The 18,934-nt window shown below is 34.0% G+C and overlaps 1 protein-coding gene across 2 annotated transcripts in view; it reads right to left on the reverse strand.

The window, feature by feature from the left end:
* Positions 1 to 18,934, reverse strand: part of nSyb (neuronal Synaptobrevin) — a 106,604-nt gene that overhangs the window by 60,884 nt on the left and 26,786 nt on the right. For both annotated transcript variants that reach the window (XR_011333925.1, XM_069835199.1), the window contains exon 2: positions 4,688 to 4,832. Coding sequence is in view for 1 of the 2 variants with exons in the window: in XM_069835199.1 (XP_069691300.1) it covers positions 4,688 to 4,832 (145 nt within the window). In the remaining variant the exon portion in view is untranslated. The remainder of the gene's footprint in view (positions 1 to 4,687; positions 4,833 to 18,934) is intronic.

An 18,934-nucleotide genomic window follows, 5' to 3' on the forward strand; every position in this document is an offset into this window, starting at 1 on the left:
AAGAAAAAAAATAACTTTTTTATCTGCCCCCATCAGAATGTTTGCTTGTTAGTTGAAGAGAATTTTTTGGCACTCACTAGAATAAATAGAGTTTAATATTTATTATTTTTTTATTAACTTATCATGAAATCTGAATGCCTTGATGTAAGTATGAAAAGTGAAATCTTTGGGAATTCTGCATATTTCTGAAAACTCAACTTGTTTGTTGTCCTAATGCTTAGGAATATGTAAAGTTAGGATATGATAGTAATTTCAGTTATTATCTCAAATATGATTTATAATTGCAATTTTCTCCTCTTATGTATTCAAAGCAAATAATTTTAATTAATTTTCACATATACTTCTACAACATAGGACAGTTTTATTTCGTAAGTTGCAACATCTACAACTTAACTTTAGTCAATACATCACTTAAAATTATTTGAAATTTCATTCCTAGTGCTACAGGCTAACTGTAAAGTTCAGCAAATATAACATGCTTACAGGAAGAAAAGATCGGAACAAACATTTAAGTAAAACGAAATTGTTTAACATATTCATGTAAAATATCGCTGAGCTATGGATCACAATTTAAACTCTGTGTTATTTGTCTATGATTGCAATTTTGTACTTCTGTAAGAGCTGCTCTCCCAGCTTTTCTAGTTTATGATGCTAAGGCCCCTTAGTCACTTACCACTTTGTACGCTAGGACAGGTCTAACAATGAAAGTAGTTTGAATAAAGGCAGAAATATCGACTGCATATAAGCCAGATGGGTGGCTTAGCACGACAAATTCACGCTAATATCTTACGAGAAATTCGGACATCGCTCATCGATATTTGTGATATAATTAAATGACAATATCGATCATGTGAGGCACGCGTTGGTTGTATTTTGTTGCTATGTACTAAGACAGAATAAATTGAACACGGGAGTGAATTGGATCCGAAACTTTAAAAAGATTTGTCTATTAAATTTATATATTCGTATTGCGTAATAGACATAAGACAAATTGTATTATATACTTCCTAATTTGAATTCAGGATTCCGCCCCTGAGCACGAGTTCTACTCTTTCAGAGGTGAACTAAAGTTTTTTTCTGTTTATTTATATTTTATGTTACAATTACTAGCAAAATAAATAAAATAGGTAGGTAGGTAGATAGATAGATAGATAGATAGATAGATAGATAGATAGATAGATAGATAGATAGATAGATAGATAGATAGATAGATAGATAGATAGATAGATAGATAGATAGATAGATAGATAGATAGATAGATAGATAGATAGATAGATAGATAGATAGATAGATAGATAGATAGATAGATAGATAGATAGATAGATAGATAGATAGATAGATAGATAGATAGATAGATAGATAGATAGATAGATAGATAGATAGATAGATAGATAGATAGATAGATAGATAGATAGATAGATAGATAGATAGATAGATAGATAGATAGATAGATAGATAGATAGATAGATAGATAGATAGATAGATAGATAGATAGATAGATAGATAGATAGATAGATAGATAGATAGATAGATAGATAGATAGATAGATAGATAGATAGATAGATAGATAGATAGATAGATAGATAGATAGATAGATAGATAGATAGATAGATAGATAGATAGATAGATAGATAGATAGATAGATAGATAGATAGATAGATAGATAGATAGATAGATAGATAGATAGATAGATAGATAGATAGATAGATAGATAGATAGATAGATAGATAGATAGATAGATAGATAGATAGATAGATAGATAGATAGATAGATAGATAGATAGATAGATAGATAGATAGATAGATAGATAGATAGATAGATAGATAGATAGATAGATAGATAGATAGATAGATAGATAGATAGATAGATAGATAGATAGATAGATAGATAGATAGATAGATAGATAGATAGATAGATAGATAGATAGATAGATAGATAGATAGATAGATAGATAGATAGATAGATAGATAGATAGATAGATAGATAGATAGTATATAAGTAAATAAATAAATAAGTATATAATAAATAACTAAATAAATAAGTATATAAGTAAGTAAATAAATAAATAAGTATATAAGTAAGTAAATAAATAAGTATATAAGTAAGTAAATAAATAAATAAGTATATAAGTAAGTAAATAAATAAATACATACTGTAGTTGCCCGAATGGTGGAATGTAAGAGACAAAGAATAGATATTTGAAAAAAAGACAAATGCAATTTTACAAATGGGAAAGCAAAGGAAGTTTTGAGAACGTTTGACGTTTTCATAGATGTTGAAGGAAATAATTTCAGAAATGACTTAAATAAATCGAAAACTTCAAATATGTAAATTAAAACTTTTAATCTTGAAGTATCCTACCAATCGAACAGTAACAGCTAGTCTTTTTACTTTCCGAAATTGATTTGGTTATAAATTATTTGTTATTATAATATGAAAAAAATGTACCTTAACGTACTCGGAAACAGTTTTTGAATTCATGTGTGTCAGTGAGCTTTGCTTAATTTATAATATTGATTAAAGTAACTTATACCGAATTATTTTTATATCAACCACTTCCTTTAACTCGCTTTATTTAGTAACTTCTATAATAGGAAGATATGAACATAAGCTTCGTCTATGTTTACTGTGTTTATAGAATCAAAGCCACTTTAATGCATAGGAGGAAGTTTGTTTATTGGCCTTGGATAGAGGAATACCGATACAAAATACTGATTGTGTGGAGACAAAACTAACAGTGATAAATATAGTAGAAGTATTTATACTTTCAGTATTTACTGACCTTGCATCTGACTCTACTAATCGATAATGATCGATAATTTGTTGGTGTAAATGTGGATTCTTTAGTTATTATTTCTATGAATAGATGGCGAAGATAATAGTCATTGTTGCCAATCGCATATACCCGTATTACAATATTCAATTATTAATCCCACTCTACTGATTGTAAAACAACACTGGGTTTAGCTGGAAACGGCTGATATTGTCAATTGCGAGAAAAATTATGGTTTATTTAACGACGCTCGAAACTGCCGAGATTATATCAGCGTCGCCGGTATGCCGGAATTTTGTCCCCCAGGATATTTTTTACATGCCAGTAAATCTACTGGGCATCACACTTAAATGCCACCGACCTGAGCCGGGATCGAACTCGCAACCTCGAGCACAGAAGGCCAGCGCTATACCGACTACGCTACACAGGCTGACAATTTATGAGAATAATTTATGCTTAATCTATATAATCATTTCATTTTTTCTGACACTTTTTTTTAACGATCCCAATAATGATGCCACTTATTGAGAACTAGCGGAACTCTTTCAAAGTTTGTCAAATTTGTTTATATCTTTGGTTCTGGCTTATCCCGTGGTTGGAAAGTTCGCTTACACGATCATAAAATTGTAGATCGAATATCTTTGAACGTCAGTGTACAATACTAATCTTCTTCCAAATAAATAATCAGCTGTAGATCTGGCAGTCATTTTGTTTTACTAGGCCTGCTAATCACTGGTAATCTCCTTCAACCGCTCAAATATGGTCAGTTGGAGATTACCGTGGTTAACCTGCTGTTTAAGTCCTAACCGAGGTCAATGCATTATAAAAATAGTTAAGGGGTTAGGTACAGCTTACAGCAGTAAAATTTTGGAAATATTCAACATTTTTTTTCCTTCATTACTGTATCTTGTACAATAGTGAAAATTAGTATGCGTAAAACCTTGTCCTTCTGCTATATGAAAAAATATTTTTGCAATTAAAAAAAAATATTTACATTTTTTTTTACAAAATTCAGTTCACTGTGCAGTGATAAAGCGTTTCCAATATAACTCAAAAACTGTCCAACATTCTGTGATGAAATTTTTTGTGTGTATTTATGCATGTATTATCTACAATATAATGCAAGATCACTTCTCTACCTTTGATAGATTGTCTGATAAAAAATAAATTCATTTTTAAAAATGGTCAAATATCAGTATTTTCTTCTAACACAAAATAAAAATATATATTATTTATTAAGGAATGTAGTTGAAAGAGCATGATAGTGTAAACACGAGTATGAGCAATAAAATAAAAGAGAGAGAACATGAAAAAGTTAACAAGTTTATGAGTTATGAGGGAAACGTTTCATCACTGCACAGTAAACTGCCACCGTTTTGAATTTTGAAATAGATAGATAGATAGATAGATAGATAGATAGATAGATAGATAGATAGATAGATAGATAGATAGATAGATAGATAGATAGATAGATAGATAGATAGATAGATAGATAGATAGATAGATAGATAGACAGACAGACAGACAGACAGACAGACAGACAGACAGACAGACAGACAGACAGACAGACAGACAGACAGATTTTTAATCGTAAAAAAAAATATATATAGCAGGACAGGATTTTACACATACGAATTTTCATTTTTGTACAAGATACAGTAATGGAGGACAAAAATGTTGAATATTTCCAAAAATTTTACTGGTGCAAGCTGTGGGGTTAGGTGGCAATTTTAACCGGTGGTTACACTAACCGAAGTCGACGCACGTGGCCATGAAACACAGTACCGCTCATTATCTTTTGACACCCCAGTTATCCTACGTTGGGAATCATTGCATTGACCGCAGCAAATGTTCTGACTCGTTCCTATTTCTTTGTCGTGTTTATTAGAGGTCTGCAAGACCAAGAGACTTGACCTCGTCCACTTGTGCCTGCGTCTGTTGTAATCTCTTCTGAGCAGCGATCTGCTGCGGCGTGCGTGGGCCCCCCACGATGGCCCCATCTTCCCCGGGCTGCAGGCCGCCGGCACCAGGTGCAGCATCAGGAGCGCCCTCAGCAGACCTAGGCACACAATACCTGCATTACAACTTGGCTGTCTTTGTGCATACACTGGAAGTGTGAGAGGGGCGGACGAAAATCCATCTCCATGTCCATTATGCTTACTAACTCCAATAGGCACAGATGAGATGAGTGATTATAAGGCGGTTTTTAGGCCCGGAGACATCACACAGAGAACACAAGGGTCATCACGCTCCCCATTGACGTGATTATCCAAAGTAAGGTTGCAAATATCCGACGTCATCAAGCGTCTCTTTTTAAGGGAATTAGTTTAGAAATACAATATACAATAGAGCCCCGATTATCCGTCACCCTATTAACCGATCAGTGGATTATCCGACTGTATTCTGCTTTTTTTTTTACTGCGGAAGAAACATGTAGTACTGTACAGTACCTTACATTAGTACGTATTTTTTCTAGAGACAGTACGGCAAAGCAAACGACACTGAAATGTTATTTAATTGCGTTGGTACAACATGTGTTCAAAATGTGTACCATCACGTGCCACACATTGTTCATAATATTTCTGAAGATTATATATTGAACATGTTGATGAACAAAAGTTCCTGTAATGGCACAAAAATGACGTTATCTTCTCGCGGAATTTCGGGAATATTTGTAGGTGGGTCATCTGGAAATTTCATTTGTCGTTCGGAATCTCAGAATGTTAGTGGACTTGGTGGCTTGAGTTTTTTAATTGTTTCCTGTAAAACATCACTATTGTCTCCTTAGAATGTATAGAAAGCTCCGTTTAGTGGTAGTTATAGAAATATTAAGGGAGAGGAGGAAAATCTTACAAAATATAAAAAAAAAAAAAAAATAAAACTTTTATGAAAATGTTCTATGTATGTATGTAATGTATGTATGTATGTATGTATGTATGTATGTATGTATGTATGTATGTATGTATGTATGTATGTATGTATGTATGTATGTATGTATGTATGTATGTACGTATTAACACTACAATTGGGTATACGCCCGGTGGCAGTGATATATAATTACAATAATACCATTACAGTTATACAATAAATAAATAAATAAATAAATAAATAAATAAATAAATAAATAAATAAATAAATAAATAAATAAATAAATAAATAAATAAATAAATAAATAAATAAATAAATAAGCAAATAAATAAATAAATAAAATAAACCTAAATTTCATTTCTAATTATAAATAAATAGATGCAATAAACCTAGGACTATAAATAAAAACTATTCTATAATAACGCCTACATTAAGCAAAAGTAAACCTAACTTCTAAGTACTCTATTTCACCCAACTATTACCAATTTAAGTAATTACATGTCACCTTAATTTATTTACATATCAACTAAATTACATATCATCTTAATTAATTACATATCAACTTATTTAATTACAAAATACCAAAATATTATAACATATGACAATTTAATTGGACCGTTTAATGAAGGATCTGTTGATAACTTATCAATCATAGAATTTTATTGTACTTCAGGTTCGACCAAACGTTTTCGCTCGCATGTCGAGTATCATAAAGTATCATCAGGTCATATGTTTGCGTGAACATACTGGCAGATAACATGAAGTTAGATTGTACACATGACACGAAAATTGCACCTTAAGTCGTGAATTTAGATTGTTGATACGGTGTTCATAAGTTAAAATACAAACTTATTAAAAACATATTATATCAATTACGAGTACAGTATATCTGGAAATAACTTATTAAAAACGTCCTAAATAAATAAAGACTAAGGATATCAGAATGTAATTTTTGTAGACTTGACATGTGAAATTGTGTCTTATATCATAAAATTTAAGCGTCTGACAAATGGACATTGGTTAACATAAGATTGAAGATAATTATGTGCCATGTTTTGGAATATTACATTGAAGTCACATAATGTCACTGACTTAATTATGTTGAACGTTTGTATCAAGAGAATTGACTGCCAGAATTTTTATGAGTAGCCTGGCGTGAAGAACATTGTGGAAAATGATATCTTTATGTCATTAGTTTGAGGAGGTTATTCTTTGAGATATTTCAAACAAAAACGTTCAATAAAATTATGCTCGTTTTTGCCTCTTTTTCGAGATAAAAATTATTTTGTATGAAACATTTCATAGCGTGTTTTGGAGAAGCCATGGTGTAATTCCTAATAAACTCAGTCAATTTAAGACAAAACTATATTATGATAATGAATGATTGAAAGAATTTTAGTTTTGTCTAAATGTGCAGAAATTTGATCTGAACAAAATATGTAACGTTTCGTTCTGAAAATAAATTTTAAAATGGTACATTTGTTCGTCTCAAATTTCTGTACATTTAAAAGACAAAACTAAAATTCTTTCAATTATTCACTGCCATAATACATTGCTCTCTTAAATTGACTGAGCATATTGGGAATTAAATCAATGGCTTTACGAAAATGTTTAATATAAAACATTTTTTTCTCGGATAGGAAGCGAAAACGAGCAAAATTGTATTAAAATTGTTATTTTAAAAATCTCAAAGAATAACCCCCTGAAATTAATTACCTTACTTTCGGTTCACCCTGCATAGTGTGGACAATGGGTCAAAGAAATCCTATGTGCAATGACCAGGTGCAGGTCTTCGAAAAGCCAAGCCAGTGGGAGACATAGTGCCCTTAGGGTGTGAAACTCCGTGTTGATAGAGCACAACACGCAATTTTTGTTACCTGTACTCTTTGATAGATAGTGTCACAAGAAGGGCACAAATGTCAAATCCCTACAACGAACTGCACAACGTGATTGATTCTGTAAGTGTTGTGGTTCTTCTCAATAAAGCCACTGTGATTTAAATGACGCAATAGTACATTATGCAACGAGCCTATAATGGTAGTAATTAAGACGCGAGTATGTTTATGAAATGAGCACAAGCGAGTTTCATAATTTTCAAACGAGCGTCTTAATTACCATTATAGGCAAGTTTCATACGACTTTTTATGCTCGACCATATTTCTAACTTGAAATTATTCATAAGTATTCATGTTATTCTTTTCTGACTGGTGAGCGGAACTGACCTTGTGCAATACCTCGTAAATTGTGAGCTGTGCGCAGACGCGAAAGTATTGATTTTTTCCGAGAAACAGATGTCATTGACCTTGATACAATCTAGAGAGTAAAATAAACATTAATCTTGATATAACCTTGAAACTGATTTAGACATTGAAAAACGAGACGACAAATTGAATTTATTTGAATATTATTTACAATTAACGCTAATTATTATAATAACAGAACATAACCTTCTGCGACAGTATTGGATTTCCAGCCTCCGTGACGTTTCGCTAGTTGTCTTTCGATTGCATATCCGAGAATAATCGATACTTGAGCTTTCATATTGCTACAATGGTGTTTTCTGATTGGTGGAACACCTGAACTTTAATGAATAGGTGTACTTTAATGAGGTCCATTAAAGGGCTGCTACCAGGTGTATAATTACTACATTTCGGCATGGTCGAGCATAAACTTATTTACACAAAACTGCAGCCTCAATAAAAGAGAGAGTAAAAGTATATAAAGTAACAGTCTATAATAATAATTGGCATATGTTTGTCCCTTTCCTCAATTAACAAATAATCATTCATTCATTCATAGCATTCTGCTCAAGGGCAGGTCTTTCACTGCAAACACAGATTTCTCCAATCTTTCTATTTTCCGCCTTCCTCTTTGTCTCCTCATATGATCCATATATCTTAATGTCATCTTTCATCTGATACCTTCTTCTGCCCCGAACTCTTCTCCCGTTCACCATTCCTTCCAGTGCATCCTTCAGTAGGCAGTTTCTTCTCAGCCACTGACCCAACCAATTTCTTTTCCTCTTCCTCATCAGTTATAGCATCATTCTTTCTTCATCCACTCTTTCCAACACGCCTTCATTTCTTATTCTGTCTGTCCACTTCACACGTTCCATTCTTCTCCACATCCACATTTCAAATGCTTCTGTTCGCTTCTCTTCACTTCGTCGTAATGTCCATGTTTCTGCTCTATACAATGCCACACTCCATAAAAACACTTCACTAGTTTCTTCCTTAGTTATTTTTTCAGAATTCCGCAGAGATGCTCCTTTTTCTATTAAAATATTCGTTGGCCATTGCTATCCTCATTTTGACTTCCTGGCAGCAGCTCATGTTATCGCTTATTACACCCCAAGTGTTTGAAGCTGTCCACTTGCTCTACTGCCTCATCTCAAGTTTAAATTCTTTATTTTTCTTCCTATTACCATGGTCTTCGTCTTGTTTGCATTTATCTTCATTCCATACTGCTCACAGGTGTCATTTACCTGCAGTAGCGTATCTCTTAGTATCATCTCCTCTTCTGCTAACAACACCATATCATCAGCAAATATTATGCATTTTATTCTTTTTTCCTCATACTATCTATCACTCGTTTCATGTTCTGAAAACAGTTGTTCACTAAATTCTCGAAGTAGATGTTGAAGAGGATAGGTGATAAAGGACATCCTTGACGTACTCCTCTCCCAATTTCACTTCCTTTTAACATTTCTTCTTCTATCCTGACTTAGACTCGTTATTAATAACACAGAATTAAAAAAAAATTAATCGCAAATAGGCCTATAGAAACTGTATTTAATATAGTTACCTGCTGTTACACTACGCCACTGATTTGAATGAATTTTCAAGCTATTTTAAAAAAACTACCGGTATATTCAAACTAGACCTACTGAACAAAGTATGCAAACAGAAGAACCAGATAGAAATTAAACTGTTTCCAGCTACTTGCCGATAAAAACAATGACACAACTGAAGCTTACGACAATAATTTACGAATTATCCAAAACATAAGTTTCAATTTGTAGCTCAGCCACATGCCCATAATACAAGACGAAATGAAATTCTTAAATTAGTTGAACCTAAATATTTCACATCTGCTGCTTTACTACACAGTACAAATTATGGTCCACGTCTATATAATTCCATAATAAAATTTCATCCAGAATTGACTACTTTAAGCAATTAAATTTTCAGATCCAGAATTAAAAAAATTATATGACAGACTTCCCTGTATATATATTATGTACCATGTATTGTAAAACAAGTTTATTTCTATCCTAAGTAACTTATATGTTTTCTATCTTATCTTGGTTACTATATCAACATGACCTGCACTAATTATACTACTAATAATAATTTAATATTAATCCATCAATCTCAACATCGTCTTTTTTCACTCAGTTATTATTAGCATTATTATTTACTAATTTTATTATCATCTTTATGTGAGCTTTTTCTTAAGTATTTTGTCTACAAAGTATGTATATCTATGTAACGGAACTGTCCCCGAACACGAGCTTTGCTCTTTCGGGGTATTTTAATGTAACGTTTTTATGTATATGTTATTATTAAATAAATTAAATTAAAAATTTAAATTAAAAATATCGTTTCTACTCTGATATCGACAAAATCTTGTAATGGAATCTGAATTGTTTTTGGATATAACGTATATTTTTGAAAATCCCCCTCACGAAAGCAATCCTAGTGTAATGTATTCATATGAAAGCAACTTCATTAGTTATTTAATGTTCTCTTTTTGACATTACATCACTTATATTAAACATCGAAAGATATATGACATGCTACTGGAAGTAGTCAAACCTATCAATAGGAAAAGCATATTATACTCTTAAATTTAATTTCGCACAGAACTAGGAGCCGTCGCAATGCTGTATGTTTAGAAATAGTACATCTCCGTAGCATTTATTAACCTGATCCTATGGATTTTTACGTAAATGAAGATTCAAATTAAAATAAAACGATAACCAAATCTTTTTATTTCGATGCATGACTTCAACGGTCATAACAGACTGTGGAATTCTATTAACACTGACCAAAGAGGGATTAAAGTTGAAAGGTTTCTAAGTATGCATAACTAAGTGCCACGTGATTCGCTAAGCCCCACTCACCACACCACTGTCTTTGGAACATGCATACCAGCGTATATCTACACACATACATAGGGTAAGGTTGCCTATATCGCACCACTTTAGCATTTATAATTTTTATTGAACAATACAATTTTTATTTTCTGCATTCCTTTACAGAGATACATTCCCAGAACGTTTACCTTTCATGTAAAGAGGAATCCTTGAATTTGATTTAATATTTTTTAATTAGAAAGACATTTTTGAAACACTTATAAGTGGTGCCATTTAGGCAACTAGTTTCCTAAATAGCACTTGTGGTTTCTTAAATCGCACCTCTTTATCTGCAGGGAACAGGATGAAGGAAAGCTTTTAATATTGAACAGTATTTAATAATAGAGCATAAATTACCTAACATTTAAACTTCCTGAATGCGTTTTTTTTGTTACACATTTGCCATGTGCTTCACCAGGCAGTTCAGACTGTAAACTGCGTCACCTTTTCTCCGCGATTGTCTCGAAGCCGTCTAAGAACTGCTTCATGATATAGCTGTCTGAAATGATTTGAAGATAGAAATATCTAAAGGCTGAGCCTGTGAGTATTATGACGAGAAAGCTGAAACAGGAACACACCATTTTCCCGAGATAATCTAGCTTCTAAATTTTTGGAATGGATCGTATAGGTGGACATACAGAAGCAGCACTTTTTTCTATGGCAGGTTTGAGTGAAAAAATGTTTGACTATTCAACAAATTGTTCACTGTTGATGTAACCTGACTCAGAGCAAACAAATAACGATCCTCGAGGAGCACCAGCTGATAATGTAGGATGCACTGTTTGACGTTTAAAAATTATCATGGGTGGGACAAAATACCTGGTGCGCTTGTACAACACACACACACTTGTTGTATTAACGCCCTTTTCACCACTTGATATTGCACTCACCTGATGCATTCCTCGTTCAGTTAAAATTTTTGGGGCCTTCTTTTGTGAGGCTCATATCGCACCGGTGCGAATTAGGCACCTACAAAGTGGTGCGAATTGAGAAACTACGCCATAACTTATTATTTCCTTCATTATAGCCTATAATCACCACATGTTCGAAAATCCTACTAAGTTAAATGTTCTTTAATATTTCTTTAAACCAATAACATCTTAAGATTATGGATTCCTTTGCATACAAATCCGTTATTTAGTTACAAGATCTTAGCTAAATATACATCCACCTGAGCGATTATATTAGATACACTATCACCACGCTGCTGACACAAAGAAGTGGCAGAAATCAAGTGACATGGTGGAAGTTCATATGGTAGATTGCAACAATACCACTAGATACCACACTACTACAGTAACTTGTTTTAAACGAGCAGTGGTGCCATTTAGGAAGTGGTGCGATTTACGCTACTCTACCCTACATGACACATCAGATAATAAAAAGCTAGATGAAGATTTATGCAACAAAACAAGACATTATGACAGCACGAATAAGTTAATAGAGAACTTTTACTTATGTGTATCTTCTGCTTCTAATTCAACATTTCGAGTGTCTAGAAGAAAGAAATTGCCATCTATACTCCCGTCGCTCTTATTTCCGGCAGCCAATCACGTTGCAGGTCGACTACATTTAAACGTGTGCGTCTCGTGATTCGCTGCTGCATTTCCTAAGGCTCGATAAATAGTCTATTTAATATAATCGCCCGCCATTTCGGTTCTTTCGTTGGCGTTCGCAGAGAGCACACGAAATCATTATTTGGCACTCAATTATTTGCTCAATTACAGTGCGTTTGATTTAATATCATAGGAACTACGACATGGTAATGTTTAGCGGTGTGGCAAATAGATTCCTCGTCTGGTAGCTCGGCAATAATTGACAATAGATCCCTATTAGAAACAACAACAACCAAATTTCTCGGCTTAAAAATCAATAATGTGTTAAATTGGAAAAATCATATTAAAGAAATTACCCTCAAACTAAATTCAGCTTGTTTTGCTATTAGATCTATGCAAAAGATAGTAAATATCAATACCTTAAAAACAATATACTTTACATACTTCCATTCGGCAATGAGCTTTGGAATAATATTCTGAGGAAATTCCACAGATAGTAACAGTATATATTTCTATTACAAAAAAGAGTAATTAGAATAATAGTAGGTGCCAAATCTAGAGAATTGTGTAGGACTATTTTCAAAAAATACAAATAATGCCCATGGCTTGTCAGTATATCTTTTCATTAATAATCTTCCTCGTATGTAATCGTGAAAACTTTATAACTAATTCAACAGTTCATAGCATAAATACACGTCAAAAAATGACTTTCATACTCCATCGGCAAGTCTATCGTGCTATCAAAAAGGAGTACGTTATATGGCAGTAAAAATTTTTAATATCCTCCCTATCGATATAAAAAATGAAACTCAAAACATAAGATTATTTAGGGCCAAATTAGTATCTAATTTCTCACGCCTTCTATTCTGTAGGTGAATTCATGACATTCAATAACACTTCCTGAAATTGATACTAATACTATGTGTTGTACTAGTAGACTATATTGTACATCTCGTCTGTATATATTTCATCTAGACTGTGACTATAAATTAAGACTTTATAATAGTATTAAGTTTTTTGACTTGTTCCATATTCTAGCTGTAAAGCAATGTATGAATACCATGGAATGTTAATAAATACAGTACAATGCAATACAACGAAAGAACAAAAATGGCGAACGATACTATTGTCGGACTATCGGATCTGTGCCCCTTCAGCGCTGTCGTCGTTCTTGGAAAAGTTAACGCCTGTACTCACTCCATTCCACCCGCTTTCCTCCCACCACGTTAAACAGCAGGCCACGAACCTTGCCGGATAGGGATGTTGCCAAACTTCCGTCAAACGGTGTCATAAATAACTGGTCCTCCATGCTACAATATTATTTCTTTCAATCAAAAATACATCTTGTATTTCTACATTTTTTAAACCTAAATCCCATGTCTCGAATCACTTTCCGTAGTTTTTCTCCCCAACCTTGGAAATTATTACCTTTCAGTAATTTATTCAATGTTGAAACTTCTTTCTGAACGGCATAACATTCTTGTATCTTTCTTCTTAAAATACATCGGTTCATATCATCTACAATAATTAAAAGTTCCCTTGGTCTGTTCTTCTCTGGTGATTCTAGCTTTTCATCTCCTGCACAGACTTCCTCTCTCCTGATTTTCTTTATTAGGAGTTCTGACCTGTCTATATAAATTACATAAAATTTTGTATTATTAGTATTAGTTAAGTAAATAATTTTAATACATAATCAATTGAAATAAAATAAGCCTCACCTGTGATATCAGTTGCTCTTTTCGTTGCCTGATTTATAGGAAACAGATATTGACCTGTTTGTTTCTCTTCATCGCAAAATGCTATTACGTACTTAATAATATTTCTTTTGCCACTCCGTGCTACAATATTCATGTTGAGTTGACAACACTGGACTGCAAGTGGAAGTATTGTAAACTGTTCCGCAAGAAGGCCAAAATTGTGAGTAGTGGGGGACAGAAAGGGAGAGAGATAGAAAAGAGAGAGATAGGAATGAAGGGAGAGAAATGAATTACTGAGGCTGAGAAGGAATTACAGTTCAATTCGCATATCTTACGGGGGCACAGAACCGATGGTCCAACTATACCTACCTAGACTTTATAGAGCCTTCACTTCATAAAGCAAAGAGGAGGAGTCACGCCGGGATTAACAGCGTCGCGACTATAGTGTAAAATCTGTTCCATCGTGGACTGAAGGCCTAACAATTGCACGAAAAGAAAGTAATCGCACAGTGACGCAAATACCAGAGAACATTAAATAATAATATTCTAAGTTAGGAGAGAAAACTTCAATATTTAGAGGGAAAATCTGACTTCAAACAAGTGAAAAAAAAAAAAAAACCGAAGAAATCTTTGCATTATATTGCGAACACTGCCTGCACGAAAAAGATTGCTAACGACTAACGAGTCAGTTATGGTTGGGTTGCCGTGGCAACCAACTTATTTAATCATCCCCCCTCTGGCTGTACAAGTCTCTCTCGGATGCGCTAGGTCTCACACTCTGAAAACGCATCATAGCCTGCTGGTGCCGTAAATGTATGAGTTTCTTAAGCGGCCGAGCGCAGGCGCAAGGATATAACGTGGGTGCTCCTGTTATGGCCATGTTCCTGATATGGCCACCCCCTTATTGTGAGTTAGTTAACCAAAAAAATCCGCTAAATTGCAGTCAAGTTGAGCAATATGGCGTCAGTTACCTGTTTTGCGGTTGTCATGTGACCTCTTCTTATTTTTCTCTGGTAAGTCTCCTTTGTTTTATGCATGTTTTTCAAAGACTTGTTCGTGAAAACCATAGTACTCCATTCAGTTTTTAATGTTCTGTTGATTGGTGTTGTCGTTGATGGCGTATCTTTTACGAGTTGTTCATAATCAAACGATTTTCGTGAAAGCTTACCTGCTCCTGATATGGCCATATTAAATGCACCATGGCCATGTCAAGTTCATTTCACTTTAATTTTTTCACCTGACAAATTTACATGCCTTATAGCTGGGATTACGCAACAATTTTGTATTTTAAGAAAAACAACTTAATTTTATGATGGAAAAACCTGTTTAGTCTACACTTTTGAATTGTAAAAATGATTGTTACCCTAAGTGTCATGTTTATTCATTTTACACCAAAATTATTTAATTTTAGCACAATTGCGCTGTCAAACTGAAAACAATCACGATTTGTAGAACATGGAACAAGGGTGGCCGTATCATGTGCACGTGTTCCTGATATGGCCACTAGATAGACTTTTGGAAATTGGGACTTTTTGGATAATTAAAGCTATTTTTATGGGGAAACGAAATTGTTTTAAGAATGTCCATTAGACTGAGAACGAGTAAGAGAAAAGTAGTTTACATTTTTTTTTCAAAATGGCGGCTAGAAAAATTCTCAAACCTTAGCATGGCTATATCAGGGACACTTACCTTAGGTTTTCGGTAAGTGTTAATCGACAGAGGCAGTACAAAATTACAAGTTATAATTTATTATAAACGATATATATATATATATATATATATATATATATATATATATATATATATGGGTTAAAAGTCGCTTTCACCAAATAACCAAACACTTCCTTACATTTAATTACATTCAATTTACATTTGACTACATATTCCTTTACAGATTTTGTTCAAAAATGGAGGCCCTGTTTCTCGATACACAATTCACAACATTTAGACACTGATTTACAGATGGCAGAACATAACTCACAATTTCCATCGATTTTCACGAATGACTATTCGATCATCTGTCGCAACTGATGCAGATCCTGCGGTTTCTGAGCAAAAAACATCATTTTTCAGGATATCATACAGCGAAAAATCACATGGCGTCAGGTCGCAAGATCTAAGTGGCCATTTTGTTGTGCTGGAATTGCTAATTCATTGCAAGAAACTAGCAGTTATTGGATAGAGACGGAACCCAACACAATAAAACAAAGCAACAACAGTAACAAGACATGACATTGGAAAAGCAGTTGATGCACGAACATGGTTGTCAACCACTACTTATTACACCAGCTATTGTTTATTCAAGTTGTGACATCTGTATATGTGTACAAGTATGAAACCTAAGAACGAATATTGGGGAAAGCGACATTTGATCCACCTTGTGCAGTATACAGGGCCATTCATTCCGATCCATCTACCTGGAAAATGCTGATCTAACCATTGGCTTACTGGAAGTCTGAAATGTGCTGGAGCACCGTCTAGTTGATACCATAGTTGCGTGGTCAGCCCAGTCCCCAGACCTAACACATTGAACTTCTTTCTCTGGGGCTGCTGAAGGAGAAAGTGTACCAAACGGAAATAGCAAGCAGGGAAGAGCTCGTTGCAGAGATTAACACGGCTGCAATGGAGATACACCAGCACGGATTGGATAATGTCCAGCGAGAGGTCAGACGGCGTGCTGAAGCGTGTGTTTGTGTAAGAGGGGGATATTTTGAGCATCTGCTCTGACAACTGACAATTAGCCTACCTACTCTCAAGCAGACAGGTCCATTAGGTGTGGAATCAAATGGAGATAGATACGGTACGTGATATTCGTGTAACTCGGAAACGGGGATGAATATTGAAAAAGTGCATTAGGATTTTTTGTTGCAAATAAGGTCCTGAATCACCTCCTTAAGGATTGACCTGAACTTTTGATACACCCTGTATATATATTTTATTTTTTATTTTAGTAGGTTATTTTACGACGCTTTATCAACATCTTAGGTTATTTAGCGTCTGAATGAGATGAAGGTGAAAATGCCGGTGAAATTAGTTCGGGGTTCAGCATCGAAAGTTACCCAGCATTTGCTCATATTGGGTTGAGGGAAAATTCCGGAAAAAACCTCAGCCAGGTAACTTGTCCCGACCGGGAATCGAACCCTGGCCACCTGGTTTCGCGGCCAGACGCGCTAACCGTTACTCCATAGGTGTGCTCTCTCTCTCTCTCTCTCTATATATATATATATAAAGGCTTGGAATTCGCATAGGTTTTCCTCGCAGCCCCAAATTCCCTTGCAAGGGTGCTCGTTCGCGTAATTCTTAATCTAGCTCCTTCTATTCTCCCCTTGTCATTGCGATTCATTCGTTGCACATTTCATTCATGGTTTTCATACGGCCCGTCTCGTTCTATTTTCTAATTGTTAGATAGAATATACTTTGACTGTTAAGGCTCAGAATTTGATATTTATATTTCAGAACCTACGTATATTTGAGAATTTCAATACGTAAATACTTATATAAAAGTGTAACTCTGCCTAAAAATGTAATTTTGATAGAATACATATTTGCGTTAAACGTATTGGAACTCAGGTTGCAATGTCAATATTTTTATAATCTCAACATTACACGGTTTTCCTTTTACTTACAAGTTTTGTTCTAATTCTTTTTTAATAATACAGAGTGGAAGTTGTATAACCCTGCAGATTGAAAGGGACGCTAGGTTGCACTTAAATTAATAGAAAACATCTAATATGTTTCGTGATTAAATGCACGGTTAAATAGAAAATTAAGTTGGAAGTTTCAGCTGTCCGGCAACCTTACTGCTAACACACCCCTTCTCTCTTCTCGTAATACTCATGTAAGAGGTCAACGGACCCAGGCTGTCTGCCTAGGTGAACTACCTTCATCTCTCTGTTGCTACAACGTTGCAAACTTGTAGCGTTGTTCAGTGGCTTCAAATTAAGTGGTTTATAAATTAAATTTACACGAAAACCGTTCACGCTATTTAAATAATTACGCCAGAGAGAAAAATGATTCTTTATTAGATTTTCTATCAATATGAACAAAAATGACAATCCTACTCACAATAGTTACCAAATAAGAGGGTGTTAAATATTGGGAGAGGAGACATTTTTTTCTTAGAAAACTATGAACTTTCCACGAATATCATATTATGCTCTTTTGTTACATACAACATGAGCTATTTGCTCTGAAAAAACTGTAGGATTATTTAACTTCCACTCTATACATTTTAATAAACTAGCACGATAAAATAATGATAACAATATAAGTGTTAAAATAAATACTTTACTTACGAGCACGTTCACCACAATCTCGTTATGAAACAAACTGCCGGGAATAGAACTTGATGTCTAAAACAGATGCTAAGCTACAGGCGGTTCCCTGTATAATCCATTAAATTTCTGCTCTTTAATGGCCACGCTTCATGCACGGCATGTTAAAATCAATGCAATGCTTAACAGAACTAGGGCACAAAGCTCGAACAATCACATGACGTGTGAGTCACAAATTTAAAAACATCAACGCATCGCCCCGTGAAATTGACTGGAATATCTTAATTCATCTGCCAATGTACAGAAAACTCTGATGGTAGTAGTAGTAGTAGTAGTAGTAGTAGTAGTAGTAGTAGTAGTAGTAGTAGTAGTAGTAGTAGTAGTAGTAGTAGTACGACTGATAGTAATATTGGTGATAGTAGTGGTGTAATATTAGTGATAGTAATATTGGTGATAGTAATGGTGTAATATCAGTGTAGTAGTGGTGTAATATCAGTGATAGTAGTGGTGTAATACTAGTGATAGTAATATTAGTGATAGTAGTGGTGTAATACTAGTGATAGTAATATTAGTGATAGTAGTGGTGTAATACTAGTGATAGTAATATTAGTGATAGTAGTGGTGTAATA

This window comes from Periplaneta americana, chromosome 1 (assembly GCF_040183065.1).
Source record: "Periplaneta americana isolate PAMFEO1 chromosome 1, P.americana_PAMFEO1_priV1, whole genome shotgun sequence".
In the NCBI taxonomy this organism is placed as follows: domain Eukaryota; kingdom Metazoa; phylum Arthropoda; class Insecta; order Blattodea; family Blattidae; genus Periplaneta; species Periplaneta americana.